The sequence below is a fragment of the Misgurnus anguillicaudatus genome, chromosome 15 (genome assembly GCF_027580225.2).
Source record: "Misgurnus anguillicaudatus chromosome 15, ASM2758022v2, whole genome shotgun sequence".
NCBI lineage: Eukaryota > Metazoa > Chordata > Actinopteri > Cypriniformes > Cobitidae > Misgurnus > Misgurnus anguillicaudatus.
This window is the reverse complement of record NC_073351.2, coordinates 26,608,900-26,630,323: the sequence shown is the minus strand read 5'-3', so window position 1 is coordinate 26,630,323 and position 21,424 is coordinate 26,608,900. Positions and strand designations below refer to the sequence as shown.

Sequence of the window (21,424 nt, the reverse complement as noted above, 5' to 3'; positions counted from 1 at the left end):
TCAAAGCAAAGTGGAAACACAAGCCACACCTACTATTTTCCACGTGCAATATTTCACTCGTAAATGCGTCACAACATGGAAGTAAAGTCTATCATGACTTCCAGTTCACGGGGACTTTAAAGTAATGGCCTTTCTTTCTTACAAAGGTGAAAAAAGAAGAGGGAGATCATCCTGTCTCTGTAAAGAAGAAGAAAACGAAGGAGGAGATCGAAGCAGCCAGGGCCCTGAAGATAAAGAAGAAAGAGGAAGAGGAGAAGCTGAGATGGAGATGGTGGGTCCTCTGCATGGCTTTTCATATGAGTTTGTAAGCAGGATCTTTTTTATTTATATTCTTTTTTATTGACACTTTGAAAGGTGGGAGGAAGAGAAGTATGAGGATGGAATTAAATGGAAGTTTCTAGAACACAAAGGACCATATTTTCCACCTGAGTATCAAACCCTTCCAGATGATGTCAAGTTTTATTATAATGGTAAGTAGTCAGAGCGTAAAGTATTAAAAAATGTCCCGTAGTATGAGTTGATTGCAATGGTTGACTAATTAGAAAGGTTAAATGCTTATTTATTTATTTATTTATTTTATAGCATGCTGTACTGTAGCTGATATGTAGTTTGTACTGTCTGTAGAAAAAACATTATTTTGCACATCCAAACTTACCCTTTGGCACACAGTATCATGAAAATACAAAAGGTTTTTGACATTCTGTGGTATTTTGTGAGTACAATGTAAATATTTATATGATAATTATTTAGTACCATGCATTATATATTACAGTAGTGAATGGTAGTACAACTGAATTGGCATCAGGTGTCATCTTTGTACTGTGGTACTGCCAAGACTTTGTAAAGTGAAAGTACACCAGCATAATAATTTCACGAAAAAAATGTGATTTACAAACCTGACCAGTTTGTAATGGGTTTAAAAAGAGATTTTAGTCAGAGAAGAGGGTCACTTACTAAGATCAAAAGTCAACACGTTTCAACTCGAATTTGCCAGTCTTGGCACACGGCCCAGCTCAAGGTCAGCTTTAGACTAGAGAGCAGAGGAATTGTCTTTAAACTCTTTACTTTAACTTTAAGGTCATATTCCTCCATTAATATACATTCAGTCATGTAGAGTGGAGAGGTGTTTCCTAAATACTAAATAGATTTTCGAAGGCCCAGACCATTAATCTTTTTCCAATAACCCAGATGGGGGGAAATCTGAACATTACGCTGAAAAACATTTGCCGTTTTGTGGTAGTTCAGTAGAAACAGGATGATATTTAACTGTGCACTTTTGACACTTTGGTACCTCACTGTCCCAGATTACCTTGACAAATTGTACTATAAAGTGGAGAATAATTGAACCGGTGTGTATATATTTGCAGAGAACTGCAGTTATTAGTTGCGCATAAAAAACAAGCATCACTATGTCTGTTGTTTATATTTACAGTTAGACAAATTTGGCGAACAAAGAAATGGACACAACAAGAAACCTTTCACTGGTATTCGTATCGTTTTTGTATTTTGCTAAATTAAAATGTAGGATTTTTACACATTTGCTTAAAGGTGTAGCGGAGGATTTTCTCTAATTTTAGAAAAGAACCGCCTTCTCCACTTTTTTTAAAAATGCAATTGCGCAACACTCCTGATTGACAACTAGGAGGACAATAGTCTTGATGATCCACCCAGAAAAAGAAAATCCTTCGCAATTGAATCCTTTTAATGAAAGTAGGGATGCTTTGATCAGGATTTTTGTAGTCGATATCGAGTACCGATTTCTTTTTGTCATGATCGGCCAATACCAATGCTTCTTCAAGCGAATGTTTAAGCTCTTCAATGACTGTAACTATTAACTCTTCTAAATAAAGAAATAGAACAGATGCTGCCTTTGTTATATTATTTAATCAGGTATAGTATTGTTTTATTAGAGAATCAAATAAATAAGCACAACAAATGAAGAGTTTGGTTCCAAAACGCGATAAACACCATTTAAAAAAATGTGTTACAGCCAAAATCAGTGTTTTGTAAATTTGTCATTTTACGCAAAATCCAATATCCGCTGTGTTATTCTGTCATCTTTTCTCTCTTTCTTTTCAAAACGTGACAAACGCCAGTCCTCCTTCTCTGCAGAATGCAATAAATCCGCTCAACAAATCACAGTGCACCATTCCACGCATTGTAAACAATAATGTCAGCGCTTTGAATACACACAGATTCCTAGTTTTCCTTATCTACTTTGTACAAACTAAAACCAAAATATTAATTTTGATGGTATTGATAAACCTGTGGTGGTTTTCTGTGGCGGTGAAGAAATGTATGCCATCAAAATGTAATCATTTACGTGAGAGGCACTCGGCGAAGGAAAAATGTCGGGGTGTTTGCTTGTTCTCACACAACAGCATCAAGCTTCTGTCATGCTAACACATTGATCCCAGGGGATCTTATGAAAAACGTTCAATTATTTTACTCAGTCAATGAAAATCGTCCCAAGGATGACAGCAGCAATGACAGTGTTCTTAATATGACAAAGTAAGTGTTTTGATTAATGCATTAATGGTTTTTTTAATCATTGTATACCACTAGTCAACTAAATGAATATAACATGGCAAAGATGAATGCACATTTATATATTGATTTATAGCATTTTGAGAAAAAAAAACTTGTCATGGATTTATTGCATTTTGCGGAAAAAATAATCAGTTTTGATAATAAATCTTTGAAAATCTAATTATGCGTTTTAATTTTTAATGTTATTATAACCTTAAGATGCTATGTGAAAGTTTGTAACAGAAAATAGTGATTTTCATCTTGTCACTTTTTTGGTATAGAAAACACATTTTTACCCAAAATTAGTCAAAATGGATTTTTTGCGTTTTGGAACCAAACTCTTCATATATTTATTTTACAAAGAGGAATTGAATATGCCTTTAACGGGGCTTATATCTGTTAAAAAAGTGAATATGAATGTTGTTGCAGGAAAGGCAGTGAAGCTTAACCCGCCAGCTGAGGAAGCGGCTCTTTTCTTTGCTCAAATGCTGGATCACGAATATACCACAAAAGAGGTCTTTCGCAATAACTTCTTCAGAGACTGGAGGAAGGTAAACTGCTCGAACACTTGTACACCTACAGCCCTACTTGTGTAGTATACATGAAGAAAATCTTGACCTACTTTGCTTTTGAGCTTCTGTATATTACTTTTGTATAGGTTGTGGCAGTTTAAGAGATGCCTGGGACTTGATCTTTTGTCTCCTGTTGCACTGAATTTTTTTTGCTTCGACTAGCAAACCCCTTTCACATAGCATGTTGATCCCTGAAATTTCACATAAAATTGCCATGAAAGTGTGCCTTTTGTATGAATGCAAACACATCCTGTAATAAAAAATGGGACCTAGTAATATTTCCAGAATATGTATTTTCCAAATTTAAATACAATTTAAAGGAACATCTCTTTTTGCTGTAAGTGTAATACACATTTAATATCTTTCACATCAGACAAATATTTAGACAAAAGTTTTAGGCCACACATTTACGGTCCCTCTAGGAGGGATGGGTGTCAGTTTATAAGTATGAAAGAGTTATGAAGGGAGGGCTTTGCATCCCAGCAGGCCTCAGGGCATATCATGCAGAATTAATTTCGTGCTGCTTAGTGCTCAATGCTCTTGAAAATACGATTTGTGTAAAGGCATTGATATGCTAATCCAGACAACTCGCTTCCCGCATATGAACAAATCCAATTTAACTGTTTTATTATAACACGGAAGCCCCTGCTCGCTTGACTGAACACAGTCTCCGCCCCGTGCCCAGCTGTCAATCACAAGAACGAGCGTGAGAGAGAGAGACTCGAGCAATGAGACACCAGCTCTATAATTATAGGGAAGTGTTTATGTTTCGGCGTGTTTGCTCTGTGTTTTTTGTCGGTCATCTGAAGTGCAGCATTTGAGGCAAACACAGAGTATGTGACCCGTTTAATACTTATTAATGGAGACTAATCTTCTGAATGCCGCAGGTTTTATGGATAATGAATTCCACCTGTTTCAATATATTGGTGCTGCGGTTGTGGCCACATTTGTTGTGTAGTGCAACAATTAGGAAACAAGGTCAAGGGAAGGTTTTCACTGTGGTGAGGGAGGAGATGCGCGTTTATGTACTACTTGGTGTTAATTATGGCACATTAGAGGCCAGCCAGAACTGGCCGCCGTTTACTAATAGGACATTTTTAGAGAGAAGCTTAACTTGCTGTACTTATATTAATAATGTAGGAGAAATAATCTTTCATAATTTCTTAGTTATTGTTATATGCCTCATGATTTACTGACCCTCAAGCCACAGGAGATACATATGACCATCTTCTTTTAGACAAACACAATCAAAGTTGTATTAAAAAATGTCCTTGGTCTTCCAAGCTTTTTAACGGTAGTAAACAGGGACCAGGGAACAACTTATGAAATTGAACCCCAAAAAAGTGCATACACCTTCACAGAAGTAATCCACTTAGCTCCGGGGGTTAATAAAGGACTTCTGAGTGATAATCAATGTGATACGTTATAAACTATAATAAGTAGCTTACCTATAAAAAAATTTGAGTGATTCTTACGAAACCGTGTCCAGCATCAGAATTTTTAAAAAGCCCTTGAAGCCAATTATTATTTTTTTGGACATAAGATTAAGGTTTGAACTTATTATAACCATTATTTTTAGAGGATTTAAAACATATTTTCTATAAAATTATTTTCATTTTTTAGATTATCATTATCAAAAATTATCATTACCGCAACATGATATTACATTAAATATATGAATTTACAACCTTGTGTTTTGGTAATGAGAACTAAAAAGTTGTCTAGGTACTATGACAAACAAAATTTCAACTTTTATCTGGAGAGAAAAAATAAGAACTGCTAACCTGGTTGACATGTGTCACAGTCAATTATGTCCCTTCCAACAGTTTGTTTTTTGAAAATGTTAGTTCCTTGAAGGCTTAACAATGATTGAAAATTGTTGCGTAGGATGAGAATTTTTCTTGCACACATTTATATTACTTATTATTGTCTCTAAATTTACCAATGATCACCATATACCACATGTTTCTTTATTGTAAATGTTTATAGTATAACATGCACTGAATCTTTTTATTTTTTAGACTTTTTAATTATAAATTTTTCAATGTCAAAGAACCCAAATCCGGTCATGGACACGTTGCGGTAATGAAATTTTTTTCCTTAAATGTGGAAAACGACAAAATTGGTTTGTATGATGTCATGTTTGTAACTTTGTTTCTTATTTTGATAGCATATACTTTTATTATCAAAATGTTTTATGACACCTCATAAGTCTAATTTCGCGAGAATCACCCATATATATTTATTTATTTATTGGTGCTTGTGTCAGTTCTGCTGTCACTTTGCTCTTTTTGTCTCTTCTGTACTGGGATCTCCTTCCTGGCTAATGACCCAAGGGTGCCATTTATGTGTGTATGTATGTATGTGACAGAATGGGGAAAGTGAAGGTGGGGGTAGGTCAGTCGAAATTGCTTGTGCGAGGTCCCATGAGGCTGGTCCTGTTCACCAGCCCCAGGAGGAGAGATTAGAGGGAATCGGTGTCGGTGTGACATTTAGCACTGCAAAAAGTCACAAACCGACAGAGGAGAAATGGCGCATGGCAGTGTCCGCTCCATCCGAAACGTACTTTACTTTTGGTATTTTTCTTATCTTTGTCCTGTACCCTGATGAAAGCAGTTATTGTTACAGGTGAAGAGTTCTCTGTTTTTAGGGTCATTTGTATTATCTTGAGTGTCTTTTGAAGTGAGCTGCAGCGTCAACTATAGCCAATAGCAATATCAGTGCCGAGGGCTGTCATGCTTTTTAGTTAGTATGAATGGGGGTGAATAAGCAAACTGAAACAGAACAATAGAATTTAAGTCACAGCTGCAAGGTTGAATCATGTTGTAAGTGGTTTACATTTAAATTTAGTCATTTAGCAGATGCTTTTACCCAAAACGACTTACAAATGAAGAAAACAATAGAAGCAATAATAATGTTTCTGATAATAATGTTAAAAATGCATTTTTAAAGCAACACTTTCACATCATTTGGCAGATGGTTTCATTCAAAGCGACTTTATTTAATCTATACATTTTATCAGTATATTTTTCTGGATCAAACATGACATTGTGTTGCTAACACGGTGCTTTATCAATTGAATTTCAGGAACACTTAAAGAAAGTTGATCCTTCATAATAGTCTCAAGGCAAACTGACCTTTTCCCCACATAAACCTTCGTCAGGTCTGCCAATTGAAAACCACTTGCATTTAAAGAGTAATTAAACCCTAAACCAACTTTTTTAGTTAATTATCTGTAAAATTGGGGCTTTGTTAGTGCTGTTCATTGATTTGAGTAACTTTTTTGACATTTGAGTATAACGTGTTTCAATGCTACAATATATGGTGTAAAAACCGGGTGTGCCTCATAATGCTCCATTTACACCAACCGCGTTTGAGGCGTCAAAATCCCGTCTACCGCGCCTAGTTTGCCGCTTGAACAGTTTGAATGCATTCGCGTGTCTACTTCGCTCTAGACGCGCGAATGCATTCAAACTGTTCAAGCGGCAAACTAGGCGCGGTAGACGGGATTTTGACGCCTCAAACGCGGTTGGTGTAAATGGAGCATTATGAGGCACACCCAGTTTTTACACCATATATTGTAGCATTGAAACACGTTATACTCAAATGTCAAAAAAGTTACTCAAATCAATGAACAGCACTAACGAGGCGGAAACGCGTCTTCCGCGCCAAACGCCTTATCCGCGCTGCGAGACCTCCAATCACTTGCGCTTCACGCCTCTACCGCGGCTGGTGTAAACGCAGCATTAGTCTTGAAAAGTGAAGCCGTTGGCTCTTTGATCGCCCCCTGGTGGCTGGCTGCAGTACAAGTCATAAACCCCGCCCTCTAACCCCCTTTAAAGACTCTGCTCTAAATAAAAAAAATTTACACTTCCAATAAAAGTTTCTGAAAGATGGTTTTGGTCCTTTAAGGTAGTTGTTATCACGCTGATATATGTTCAATTGTTCTTTTTTGTGATACGTTTTATTTTAGCTAGTAATTTGATGCTATAGACAGTGTTTCCCATACATTGATTTATTTGTGGTGGCCCACCACAGAATCAACACTGGCCCCCACAAATAGAATTTTCATGATTCCCATTTACATTTTTATTTCACTATTTAAAACAGCTTAATTCGGCTTAAAATATAATTTGATATATAATACAGATCAAATACAGATACAGATCAAAGAGTAGAAGGGAAACATATTTCAGGGGCCAACACTAGATCAAACGCAAACACGACATGATGACATCACATATATGCTAATTAGCGGGTGACATCATCACCCCCACAGTCTCCAGAAAATCCTGTGGGAAACACTGTATAGAAATGGGGCGTGTCGTTATGATTGGCGTGGTTGGATTGGGCACGTGAGCGTTTTGGCGGAAGTTTGATACTGCGGCCTCGCCTCTGGCTCCACGGACGATTCTTTCTGCACATGTCTTGGCTCCCAACTGACGTTTTTACGTAACATAGACGCGACCATGGTCGGACATTTTTGGCTTCAGTTTATACAATGGAGGGAGGCAACGTCGCGTCGTCCATCTTTTTTTACAGTCTATGGTAAAAACATCTGAGTGCTGCCCTCTTCAGGTTGAACGGTGGCTTCTGCAGTTAAATTTTCCTACTGGATGTTGTGGTACCGCGTGACATAAGCGTTATGACCCTACTTAAGCAGGTTCAAGCTCACCATGCCCTTGTTACGATCTCAGTTCGTCCCCTCTATCTCCGTTGGGGTCTGGCCATTTTTTTTGCATTTTTGCCAGTGGGTGGAGTCAGGCTCTGACCAGGGGTTTAGTTACGCTTTAACGTCACCTCACACAATGCATTTAAGGCCAACTTTATGTATTAAACACTTAAAACCTGGACCAAGTGCTAAATGTAATTGGCTTGATAAATAATTTTGAGCCTGTTTCTAACCTTCTTTTTTTTTGCGAAATCCTCATTCTTCGACTATTAAACATAATAAATCAATAACGGTATGAGCTGTCGCTATGTGTAAAGACTGCCTTATGTCTACCCTATGTGTGTTTTTTGTCTGCAGGAGATGACTCTGGAGGAGAAGCAGCTGATCACAGATCTGAACAAGTGTGATTTTAGGGAACTTCATGCCATGCACATACAGCGGGTGGAAGCCAGAAAGAATATGAGCAAAGAGGAGAAGCAGGTGGGTGTCTTTCATAACATACCAGTGCTTGGAGATTTTCGGATGAAAGAAATATTCTCAGTTGAATATCATGCTGTCGCTTACCAGAGAAAATAATTGTGTCCCATGAATCGGTGTATGAAAACATACAAATAAAAAAGTGTTTAAATTTGCTAAGCCCCAGTGGATGGGGCTTCCATTTAGTATTTATAAAATGTCTACTTTATGTTTATCATTCATTACACCTAATGACCATCATTTACTCTGAATTGTTGAATGTTTTTAGGTTATTAAAGAAGCAAATCAAAAGATTGTTGAAGAATATGGGTTCTGTGTGTTGGACCATCATCGTGAGCGCATTGGAAACTTTAAGATAGAACCTCCAGCGCTGTTTCGAGGCAGAGGAGATCACCCTAAACAGGGAATGCTGAAGAAGAGGATTCGGCCTGAAGATGTGATTATCAACTGCAGCAAGTAAGACTTTATAACAGTCCACTATATAATATAAGTGTCTTCTATGCAGTTTCTTTTAAAAATATCACCATGGCATAAATTCAAGTTCTTCAAAATGGATAAATGGTATTTTTACATAGAGCTTTCCTAAAAAAAGAAAACATACATTTGCAATAAGTAAGTTAGTCTTGCCAAAAGACTGCAAAACAGTCATTGCAGCAATTTTCAAAGGTTTTCTTTGTGTAAGGTTTACATTTCCCCCCCAGGGACTCTCGTATCCCAGAACCCCCAGCGGGCCACCATTGGAAGGAAGTTCGCCATGACAACACCGTAACATGGCTAGCTAGCTGGACAGAGAACGTACAAGGCTCCTGTAAATATGTGATGCTCAATGCCAACTCCAAACTTAAGGTAGGGTCTAACTTTTATGCAACTTCCACACAACTAGTGTTTCTGTAGCTCAACTGGTAGAGCAATGGGTTAGCAGTGCTAAAGGTCATGGGTTTGATTCCTAAGGAACACACATACAGATCAAATTACACTAATATTTAAGTGACTACCTTAAAGGATTAGTCAATTTTCTTAAAAAAAATCCAGATAATTTACTCACCACCATGTCATTCAAAATGTTGATGTCTTTCTTTGTTCAGTCAAGAAGAAACATTCCAGGATTTTTCTCATTTTTATGGACTTTAATGGACCCCAACACTTTTAATGCAGTTTAAAATTGCAGTTTCAAAGGACTCTAAACAATCTTAAATGAGGCATAAGGGTCTTATCTAGCGAAACGATTGTCATTTTTGACAAGAAAAATAAAAAGTATGCACTTTTACCACAACTTCTCGTCTTCCTCTGGTCCTGTGACGCACCAGCGCGACCTCAAGTAATACCTCATCACGTCAAGAGGTCATGGATGACGTATGCGAAACTACACTCCAGTGTTTACAAGTGTGGAGAAAGAGGACCGTTCCGACATTGTTGTATGTGGAATGATACTAATTAATGTTTTTGTGTCAGTTTATTGTTTCAAATGGTCCACGTCATTACGCAATTATGTGAAGTTGCACTGGCTCGTCACACAGCTGGAGGAAGAAGAGAAGTTGTGGTTTAAAAGTGCATGTTTTAAATTTTTCTTGTCAAAAATGACAATCGTTTGGGTAGATAAGACCCTTATGCCTCGTTTGGGATCATTTGGAGTCCTTTGAAACTGCAATGTTAAACTGCATTAAGACTGTTAAGTATTGGGGTTCATTAAAGTCCATTAATATGAAAAAAATCCTGGAATGTTTTCCTAAAAAAACATAATTTCTTCTAGACTGAACAAAGAAAGACATCAACATTTTGGATGACATGGTGTTGAGTAAATTATCTGTTGTTTTTTTTTTTAAAGAAAATGGACTAATCCTTTAACATTTTCTGTCCCCCAACCTCCCTCTATGTTTCACTTTATTTCCAAACTATGTTCTCATCCTTACCGCTTCATGACCGTCGGTCTATGTCACCTTGTTAATAATGTGATTTGATGTCTCGCTTTAATGTTTGGTCCGGGCCTGTCAAACGGAGCCGGCTCGTAGTCTCACAGTAGCTTAGTTTCATCTCAGCACCTCATCTTCGCCTCGTTCCACTCACTTTCTATCGCTAATTTAATTAGGAAGCAAAGCAATCCTTTCCATCATTACCGAGTGATGGACACATCTCAAGAAGGCCAAATTATACTTGAAGGTGAGCAGATTTAGTGCTTGAATCTCCCAAGGTTTTTTTTTAGCTTTTAATGGTCGTACTACAGCCCGTTCATTTGTCGGCTTCCCGTCAGCACTTCTCTTTCTTGTATGTGCTTTATTAGTGAAGGTTAAATTATTCTGCACTATGTTTGTTACTATGCTGTTCCTGTGGCTTGTTTTTTGGACCAATTAAAGTGATGGTGGCTTGAATCTGACAAATCTGACCTCCTAGGCATGTTGTGCCCAGATTGGTGATATTGGTTTTCTTTGTGTTTCATGCATGTAATACAGTATGTATTGATATTAGGTTGTTTTTCCTCATGTATTGCATTTTCTTTCCTCTTCATTTGCTATGAAATTGAAGTCTTGTCCCAGTTTGTAAACTGCTTTGAGGTCATCTAACATTTACATTTAGGCAGATGTTTTTTTTTTCAAATCGACTTAAATTGCAAAGATTGAAGGTACATCTTAACAGTTTGTGTGCTTCCTAGTAATCAAACCCATGATTTTTGTAGGGATGCTCCGATCGATCGGCCGCCGATCGGTATCGGCCGATAATGGCATTAAATGACTCGATCGGTGCTCGCTAAATCTGCCGATCTCATAAACCGATCTTTCTGTTTACTTTTGTCATCAAAAGGATCCTGAATGCGGCGGCAATTAAAGACATTTTTTACGTAGCGCGAGCATTTTTACAACCTGTTGCTCATGTGCAGCGTGCAGATTTGTATGTCTCTCTTTGCCTTTACAGAGATATGCGTATTTACCGGAGGACGCGCTCCGGTAAACAGCGCGAGGCGTCTTCACATCCCCATCAAACAGCGTATACAACACATATCTATCACGGACAATTGCATCCTCATGCCAAAAGTTTTATTTTGCATGCGTCTTAAAGTTTTGAGCGTTTAAACTTTTATTTTCCTCACAGCTGCTTGTCTGCGTTCAGCCGCCGCCCACACACACAGCCTGTCAGCACGTGAACAGAGCGATCTCTCTCTCTCTCTCACGTCTTAAAGTTGCAGTAACCTAATTCATCTCTCAATAAAATCACTCTCTGCTCTTGACTAAAGAATTTTTATACTTCATACGAATGCGTGTATATTTAATTAATACAGTAAAGTATATGAAGTGTTTTATTTTCAGTACTTTTAGGAGACATAAGCCTTTTTAAAGCCATATTAAATTTCTCTTTGCAGAATAAATATTTGTTGTGCTTATTTATTTGAGTCTCTATTAAAACAATAATAGACCTAATTACTGCAAGAAATATAACAAAGGCAACATCCGTGGTATTATTTTATTTAGAAAAAGTGTAACAGTTACAGTCATCAAAGAGCTGGCATATCAGCTTTAAAAAAATCGGTATCGGATCGGTATCGGCCGATCACGAAGATTACAAATCGGTGATCGGTATCGGCTGCAAAAATCCTGATCGGAGCATCCCTAGATTTTTTGGGTGCTAACACAATGCTGTACCAACAGAGCTATGTGAAATCTGCATTATACATTCTGGTATAAAATTAGCTTTCCAAATAATATTACGTATGTCGTATGCAGAACTGTTATATTCTGACAAAAAAGATAAGTTATTGTAATGGTACATTCTATGTGATCTTTGTTATTTGTTATATGCATAGCTATATGGACAGAATTAAATACATATTTAAAGGATTAGTCCATTTTCTTAAAAAAATCCAGATAATTTTCTCACAACCACGTCATCCAAAATGTCGATGTCTTTCTTTGTTCAGTCGAGAAGAAATTGTTTTTTGAGGATATTTTTCATTTTGATGGACCCCAACACTTAACAGTTTTAAAATTGCAGTTTCAAAGGACACTAAATGATCTCAAACGAGGCATAAGGGTCTTATCTAGCGAAACGATTGTCATTTTTGGCAAGAAAAATAAAAAATGCACTTTTAAACCACAACTTCTCGTCTTCCTTCGGCTGTGTGACTCGCCAGCGCGACCTCACGTAATGACGTCGAAAGGTCATGTGTTACATATATGAAACGCAGATTTGGGGACCATTTTAAACAATAAACTGACACAAAGATATTAATTAGTATCATTTGACATACAACAACATCTGAACGGTCTTCTTTCTCCACTCTTTTAAAAACTGGGACATAGTTTCGGATACGTCATCCGTGACCTCTTGACGTGATGACGTATTACGCGAGGTCGCGCTGGCGCGTCACAGCACCGAAGGAAGACGAGAAGTTCTGGTTAAAAGTGCATATTTTGTATTTTTCTTGCCAAAAATGACAATCGTTACTCTAGATAAGATCCTTATGCCTCGTTTGGGATCGTTTAGAGTCCTTTGAAACTGCAATTTTAAACTGCATTAAAACTGTTAAGTGTTGGGGTCCATTAAAGTCCATTAAAATGAGAATGTTTTCCTTAAAAAACATAATTTCTTCTCGACTGAACAAAGAAAGACATCAACATTTTGGATGACATGGTGGTGAGTAAATTATCTGGATTTTCTTTTTTTTAAGAAAATTGACTAATCCTTTAAAGAACTCAAACCATAAGCTTATAGTGTGCTAGGTTAAGATGCAACATGTCGAGTAATTTTGTTTAATGCTGTGTGGTGTCACGTTGTTTGTCTTATTTAGGGTGAGAAAGATTGGGAGAAGTATGAGGTGGCACGGAGACTGAAGTCATGTGTAGATGCTATCCGAACCCAGTACCATGAAGACCTCAAGTCCAAACAGATGGGCTCACGCCAGAGAGCCGTAGCCCTCTACTTTATCGACAAGGTCAAACCACACACGCTGCACTGACATAATTTGTGTACTTGCACTATCTTTGGCTTTCAAACATCCTGTCATCTTTATTTTGGGAAATGACATAGAGTTGGAGTGTACCACCGATCAATTCATGTCAATTTAGTTGCCTGTTAAGGATGGATAGTGCAGAATAAGATTTCAGAGGACTGCACAATGCATTTCATAGAGGTATTGGGGACTTTTTTGAGAAATGTTGTCTTTATTTGCTTCCTTTTCTTGTAGTCATTTTGTGTTCCAGGTATAAATGCATAAAAGTAGGTAAATATATATGCATCATCTGGGGTGGTTGATAGGATGTTAAAATTATGTTGATAAAGCCCTGCATCTTTCACAGACACACATTCAGCTTTTGGTACTGCCACTCTTTGTGTGGTAATACTGGATCAATGGTTAAATCCAGTATCAAAGGTTTTGTGGCTTATGCTGAGGCTCATGACCTTCTGGTGTCTGAGACAACATCTAAGTTCACAGTCATGTTCAAATGTGTTCCAAGACGGTCATGCAGTGATGTACGTGTATGACATAGTTGTGTGTGTTTGTGTGACCCTACAGCTGGCTCTGAGAGCAGGTAATGAAAAGGAAGAGGGCGAGACGGCAGACACTGTGGGTTGTTGCTCTCTGCGTGTGGAGCACATCACCTTACATGACACACTGGATGGCCAAAAGTGTGTGGTGGAGTTCGACTTCCTGGGTAAAGATTGCATCCGATACTACAACAAGGTCCCTGTGATCAAAAAGGTACGATGGTTTAGAAGAAAAAATTGTGCTGTGTTGAGTTGCCTTAAAGGGGAAGTGCATAACATCCACCATTATTCAAGACAGAAAGGCAGTCTTGTCCCAAACTAAACTCATTGGTTGAGCTAGTATTGTTATTTGCAGCCTAGCCGGGCCACTCGAACAGATCGGAATTACATTTGTTTATGCGGAAATTACATTGTAATCTTGCCTGGTAGATCTGTATTGATATTCAATCTTTTTCATTCTTCTTTTTAACCAACAGTGACATGGTCATACTTGTGGGGTGAATTGTGATTCGTCTCGCAAGCGATTTGCGGATTAATACACAAATTTAAATGGGGAAAGTTTCTCATTTGCACATGTTTCAAAGGCTTGCAAATGTTAACATTTAAGTGATTTTAATAAATTTAACCACAAAATGCGCTAAAGTGAGCAGCTTTCTGTACGCACAGACGCACATGCGGTTGAATGTGTCCGGTCCAGCTCCAGTTAGACGTGATCATCCCTATGCCCTTCAAAGATCAGAACTCTTGATGTGTAAACTTTGCGCTACCGTGTCTCATTCTGTAGTCCATTAAAATACATTTGATCGAATAAAGCACTGAAAAACAATGTAATGTTTTTATGTGGAATGACTGTTTATGCTGCGCCGTTTGGAATTCGTCCTCCGCCTGTGTGCGCACGCGCGTTTAAATGCTCTCAAAAGTGCACACACGGAGAGACGCGTTTCAAAAAGCAAGCAAACGTAAAATCTTTTTTGTTCTTGACAGGATACATACAAACAAAATAATCTCCACAGTATTCTTTTTCTATTAAAAACATTTCTTTATGTCTTAAGTGTATGTATAGATTAGAGTCAGAAACCAGTCTGTGCTTATTTGGTCTTAAAGAGACAGTAACCTCAATTAACCTACTTAAGTCTGTGTCAGTAATGTTAATCAAACAACCCAAGACACAGAGAAAATCACTTCTGTAGCTCTAAAAAATAATTATATTTAATTTATAGAATAAAGACAGTGTTATTATTCATTTGATTCAATTTCTGTACATAATGCTAATTTAAGTCCTTACTTAATGTGCAGCTTTCTTCTTTTTTATAAATGTTTGTAATTTCTTTATTATTATTATTAGATTTTTTTCCACCCCTTTTTTTGCTGATCCGAAAAATGATCCGATCCATGCCTTAAAAATCGTAATGTGATCCGAACCGTGAGTTTTGTGATCCGTCACACCCCTAATTGTGATTTGTCGTCTTGTTTGTATTTATATGCTGATTCGTGATTGTTCTTTTCTTGGGTGTTGGTGTCATGTTGATATCTGTGTACAGCGAATAGGAAACCAAGTTTAAAGTGGCTTAATCCTAAAACCTACATTTTAGTTGTCATATGGATGCATAAATATTGCAGTATGTATCAAACAAAGCAAGAATGCTCATCTTGAATAAGTGTATGCCTGGCATACCCACATGAACAAGATAATATAAATGGGAAGACACTGACCTGAGGTCAGCACTTTATTAGTTACAGTATGTCTTTAATAGGGCTGTGCAAAAATGTCGATACAGCTAACTATCATGATAGTTAGCTGTATCGATAGTGTATCGATATTTTGATATCTACTATCGATATTTGAAAAACCGTCAAAGCTCTATTTTTTACATTTTTGATTAAAAAAAGAAAAAGTATTGCAATGTATCGCAACATGCAACGCATTGCATTGTATCGTGATATGTATCGTATCGGGAGACCTTTGCCAAATACCCAGCTCTAGTCTTTAACACACTTGCTAAAAAGATAATTGCTTTTTTAAATAAATATTTTATAAGAATTTAGTCATTACAGGTGAGTTTATTTTATTACAGCATATAGCTTTAGGAAGTATTGATATATTCTCCATGCCGTTAAATGTAGGGCCAAGTGCATGGAGGTGGGAGGGTGAAATGTCTGCGGCTGTGTGCTTGCAGATCTTGTTTGCTTGCACTCGTTTTTTATAATGTAAATGAGAAGATTTGAAAGAAGCCCATCAAGTGAAAATTAATTAGTTTCTGAATATCTAGCAAGTTTATTTGGCGACCGGCAGCCTTTGCGAAAATGTCAGATATAATTGCAGGTATCGTCAGACGCCACCCATCTTTCTCCAAACACACAATTCCTCCTCGCACACTTCCTTTAGCCATGATGAATAACAACAAAGTCCCTTTAGGCAAGTCAGGCCACTAGGCGGCCATGTTTGCAATGCCTCCAGAGAGTTATTTTAGTCATGCACGACTAAAGTCCTGTTTGCTAAAATCGCAATTAAACAACACATTTCTGACCAACTTAATGTGACATTAGCTGTTTCTTATGCTTAAATCAGCTAAAAACCTTTTTCAAGGTCGTTTCAGCTAAGTGCCTCATGAGACTCTGTATAGAGCACTTCCCTTAGACAGGCTTCCCACGGGTCCTTGAAATTCTTGAAAGTTTGCGAATCTGGGGGAAAAATGGGAAGTTTTTGAAAATATACATGCATAGATACAGGTCATTGAAAGTGCTTGAATCTATTTTATGGAAAAAAAATCCATATTATTCCCTGTGTAGTGTAGGATAATATCATAGAAATTCTAGACTTTAAGCACACATGCTAAACTGTTTAAATGCTTATATCTTCTGTATGGGAATGTTGATTCATACCAAAATGCTTTGTTGCATAATTGTGTTTGACACATGAAAACGTTTCGGGTTACGTATGTAACTGTTGTTTTTCTGAGAAGGGAACGAGACGCTGCGTCTCCCTTGCTATACTTCCTGCTAGGGCTGGGTATTGTTAGCAATTTCGCAATTCGATTCGATTTCGATTCTTGAGGCTTCGATTCAATTCGATTCGATTCAATTCAATATTGATTTACTTCCTTCGATATCGATTCAATAATAATTAAATACACAAGCAATTAAGTACCCGAGTATATTTTTAAATAATGTGTGTAGTATTACTAATGTTCAGAGGTAGAAAAAGTACTAAAATATTTTACTTAAGTAAAAGTAAAGTTACTGGTCTAAAAATAAACTCAAGTAAAAGAAAAAAGTAAAAAGTAAATCATTAAAAAGTTACTTTTTTTTTTACAGCGGGGAGAGGGGTAGGATTTTAGTATAGTTCAAAAACGACAAGGGAATATAAATCTCAAACTAGTTATTTTTAATTGTAGGAACATCTTTACAATTAAAGTGCAATAACAAAAAGTTAATAAAATAAAAAGCTTTTTTAAAGTAAGAAACATTTATGGAATTATTTAATGATTTTACATGTGAGTTATGCACTTTTGAAGGTGGTCGGCAGCTTGTAAATACAATCACTATAGTAAGGTTGTAATTGATGTATTGCTGGTAACATACATTATTTTATTAAACTATATATCTAGTTTAAATGAGCATATAATTAGATGAGTGCCATGTCATACTTTTGACACGTTTATTGTCTTCTAGCGTCCCTGACCTGGGGACCTGATGTCAGACCTTTATTCTCTCTCTCTCTCTCTGCATTGATGAGCTGCGCATTTTCGAGGACGTTCTGAAGTTGTGTTTGACTTGACGCGAAGCTGCTAGACTGCGATGGATAATGGGCATTGTATTAAAAACGCGTTGTGCAAATGAGCATTAAACCCCGGTCTGCAATTTCGTACTCGAGAGCATGAATCCTACCTTTCATAGGAATGAAACACTCGCTTCCCTTCAGTGGAAAGTGGTCGCTTAAATATGACCAGGGTTTCTTTCATAAGATTTGAACTGAGGCGGGTCTGCATTAGCGCGCGCCTGTCTCGTCCGTCTCCATGGTTCTTTTTGCGCGTTCCCCCGCCCATCAATCATCCGTTGCGCGTCTTTATCACCTTGCTTTAAAAAAAAAACTCTGTAACGGATATGATTTAAAATGTAGCGAAGTACAATACTTCAAACAAAACATACTTAAGTAAAAGTACAGATTTTAAAAACTACTCAAAAAAGTAAAAGTACACAAAAAACTACTCATTTACAGTAACGTGAGTAAATGTAATTTGTTTCTTTCCACCTCTGCTAATATTTGATCACGTTGATGATGCAGGCTTGAAAGAAGTGATGCTGTTTGCCATCTTTGATCTTTCTGTTTTGATAAAGCGCGTCTTGTACAATGCTGAACGCTCTTACTAGAGTGTTGGCCACAGCGGAGCCACTGGCCGGGGAGGCTGAATCGATTCATAGAATTTGATGAATCGATATTGAATTGAGAAACAAATAATTGCAATGCATCGATGAATCGATATTTTTTCCCAGCCCTACTTCCTGCGTCCCTGTAACGCTGTCTTTGGCAATATTTCAGATAGCGATATACTTCCTGGCTCCCGCATCACCGTCTTTGACGTTAAGCCTCACCATTGGTTGAATTTGATACTTACCCCTGGAGGCGTCCCCAAAGTGTCACCGCAGTGACGCAGCGCTAGTTCCCTCGAAAGGGAATTGTAACCAGAGCGACCGTAATGAGTGTTGCATTGTCCTTTATATAGCAATAGGAGTGCTCAATCTTGTTAAATTCAATGTTTGTGATAACAGTTGAGACTTTAAAGCTTCAAGTCACATGATCTGGGGTCATCTAACCGAATATGATTTTAGCTTTGATATTTAATCTTTTGGTAATGTTATATCTTTACTTGCTGCAGATGTGTGACAACTACATTGTACAGAAGTTCAGATTTCTTTGCTCCATTGAAACACAAGATGCTTTAGGGAACATTTGTAAAATCATCCTGGATTGTGCGGATGTGAAGTCCATACCAGCTCAATATTATGTTGTCATTAAGCAAATACAAATGCAAAGAAATCGTAATTTATAAAAATGCAAAATTCATTAATCAAATTTAAAGATCGTTCCAGATCAGCCTGAGAGAATTATACTCCGGTCAGTGTCGAAATCAATCATTACTTTCATATGACCGTGTTCAATTGGGGAAAATATAAAATATGAAGTCTGTCATTGCTTGGCGAGCGTTCTGTTTACTTTTTTGTTCATGCATTTGGCTCAAGGATAAATTGTTATTCAAATGAGTATGATTTAAAAGCATCACATCTGCTACCATTAATTAGTTCCATGCATATTTTAGCTGGTTTATTTAGTAGGACTGAAGCGAAACAGGACTTCTGCAAAATGTCAAATATAATTGAGTGTCTGTCTTTCTTCTCTCTCGTCTGCCTTTTCCCTCAGCCTCTGTTCTGTGCATATGATAAACAAGCTAACATGTGTTTTCTCTTTTAGGTTTTCAAAAACCTCAAGCTTTTCATGGAAAATAAGCAAGGAGGAGACGACCTCTTTGATCGGTTGAATGTGAGTGTAATGTTCTGAAACTGAGGCAGACAGTCATAGATTTTTCATTCTGTGCTAGACGGTCCTCAGGAGAGTTGCATCATAAAAGCTTACCGTAAAGGATGCTTATTTCTTCACCTGTATAAAAAATTCCTGAAAAAGTCTTAATTTTGCAGCGAAAGTAGAAAATTGACTGAAAGAAGAGAGAAATTGGAAGACTGTGCAGGGGGGTGGGAGGGACATGTGCCCCTCTCTATGAGGTCAGGTTGGTAATGATGAAGTGCTGTGGAGCAAAAATGCTAATCTGCACTCGGAGCGTTTTCGAATGACATGGCAAAAGGCCGAGTGAAGGGTTGAGTGAGAAAGGATGCAGTATAGAGGCCTTTTTTCACAAAGTACTGCAAATCTTATTATACACCACTGTGCTTTAAAGCTTAAGCATGTTTGTGTGCATATGCGGTTTGGAAAAATAAATGTGTTGAACTTGGCTAACCCCTCCATAATAACAGAATATGTTTGTGTATTTGGGTAGTAAGAACAGAGATGCCTGATTGCTACTGTTACTATGAATACAAAGTCGGAAATGTATTAATTGTACACTTTTTTCTTCCACATCTTTTCCTTCCCTTCGCCTCTCTATTAATGTGCTTGGACACAGAGCTCTGTAAACAGCCAGCCTCTTTTGCAATGACCTTTCGTGTCTAACTTTTTACATAGGTAACCCCTATACCTGAAACACAACCTTAGAATAGAATTTAGGAACATGTATTATTTCTTTTATGTCTCTTTTGTAAAAAATATTTGAGCAGGTGTCATTTATGTCTCCTAAAGTATAACCATGTTGGAAACACATCAATTTCCACTTGATTTCCTCGAAGTCCCTGGGTGTTATAGCCTGAATGTCACTGTTCCCCATGACCCAAAGTGTGATCAGACCAACATGTTCAGCATGTGCCATCAGACAACAGTGCGAATGCTCAACATGACCCGCTAGTACACAGCTGCTGTCATTAACATTTAGCATCCTTAACAATGTCACATGAAGTTAGGCAACCATACAGTTCTTTTCCAGGTGCACATAAAGCTAAAGATCACGGTTAAAGGGATAGTTCACCGAAAAATTAAAATTGATCATTTACTTACCCTCACGTTGTTCCAAACCTGTATAAACTTTTTTTGATTTGCTAAACACAAATGAAGATATTTTGGGATATGTTAATAACCAAACAGATCTGGGGCACCATTCACTTCTATAGTATTATTTTTCCTAATATGGAAGTTACCTTCCTTTGTATTCAGCAGAACAAAGAAATTTATACAAGTTTGGAACAAATTGAGGGAGTAAATTATGACAGAATTGTAATTTTTTGAAAATGCAGAAAAGTGTTTGTTAAGTTAGGATTAATATTGAAAGTTTGAACGTTTTTGAAGGAGTCTGATGTGGGTGCACGTTTACATGCTCGCCTGAAAGCCTTTTTTTAAGGCACTCATTTTCTCTTGTAGATGTAGCATTAGAGGTGGATTTAATGGAAATGTTTTCTTTATGTCTGGAACATACAACCCACACTCTGCCACTCACAATTCCATTAAAGTTGAAACGAACATCTGATGTCTTTGGGGGGGACTTGTCCTATTGAGATTGCTCATAGATGTCTTTTTCTATTTTCATGGCTTTATTTTAGACAGTCAAGGCAACAGCTCCATCTAGAGGCTTGCAATGATGTTGAAAATAGGAGGTACCTGTTTTTAATGGTATGTTTTTGTCTTTCCAGACCCAATTGCTGAACAAACATCTGAGCTCTCTCATGCCGGGCCTGACTGCTAAGGTTTTTAGGACATACAACGCCTCCATAACCCTGCAGCAGCAACTTAAAGAACTCAGCAACAGTGAGCATTTATTTGTCTGTCTTTATGTCTGATCTTTGGATGTTTCTCCCTCTAGCGCTTTGTCAGTCAAGCTTCAAGTAAACATTGAACATCATGACTACTAGCCTAACTTCCAGATGTTCAGTCATGGCGTCAGTCTGGATATGCATTGCAACACTTGGTTAAAAACTCTTAAATTTGATGCCAGTATGAATTGCTGTCAGATTTCTGGATTTTGTTACATTTTGACAACTGCAATATGGATATTTTTAGCATGATGGTGTGCCTACGCTGTCAACGAATGACACTGGACTC

The 21,424-nt window shown here is 37.4% G+C and overlaps 1 protein-coding gene across 1 annotated transcript in view; it reads left to right on the top strand.

The window, feature by feature from the left end:
* The window catches only part of LOC129419595 (DNA topoisomerase I, mitochondrial), a 34,004-nt gene that overhangs the window by 9,628 nt on the left and 2,952 nt on the right, over positions 1 to 21,424 (top strand). The window contains exons 7-16 of the mRNA XM_055174756.2: positions 147 to 271; positions 355 to 470; positions 2,959 to 3,080; positions 8,131 to 8,253; positions 8,519 to 8,706; positions 8,952 to 9,096; positions 13,028 to 13,171; positions 13,754 to 13,939; positions 19,196 to 19,264; positions 21,016 to 21,130. Of these exons, the coding sequence (XP_055030731.2) occupies positions 147 to 271; positions 355 to 470; positions 2,959 to 3,080; positions 8,131 to 8,253; positions 8,519 to 8,706; positions 8,952 to 9,096; positions 13,028 to 13,171; positions 13,754 to 13,939; positions 19,196 to 19,264; positions 21,016 to 21,130 (1,333 nt within the window). The remainder of the gene's footprint in view (positions 1 to 146; positions 272 to 354; positions 471 to 2,958; positions 3,081 to 8,130; positions 8,254 to 8,518; positions 8,707 to 8,951; positions 9,097 to 13,027; positions 13,172 to 13,753; positions 13,940 to 19,195; positions 19,265 to 21,015; positions 21,131 to 21,424) is intronic.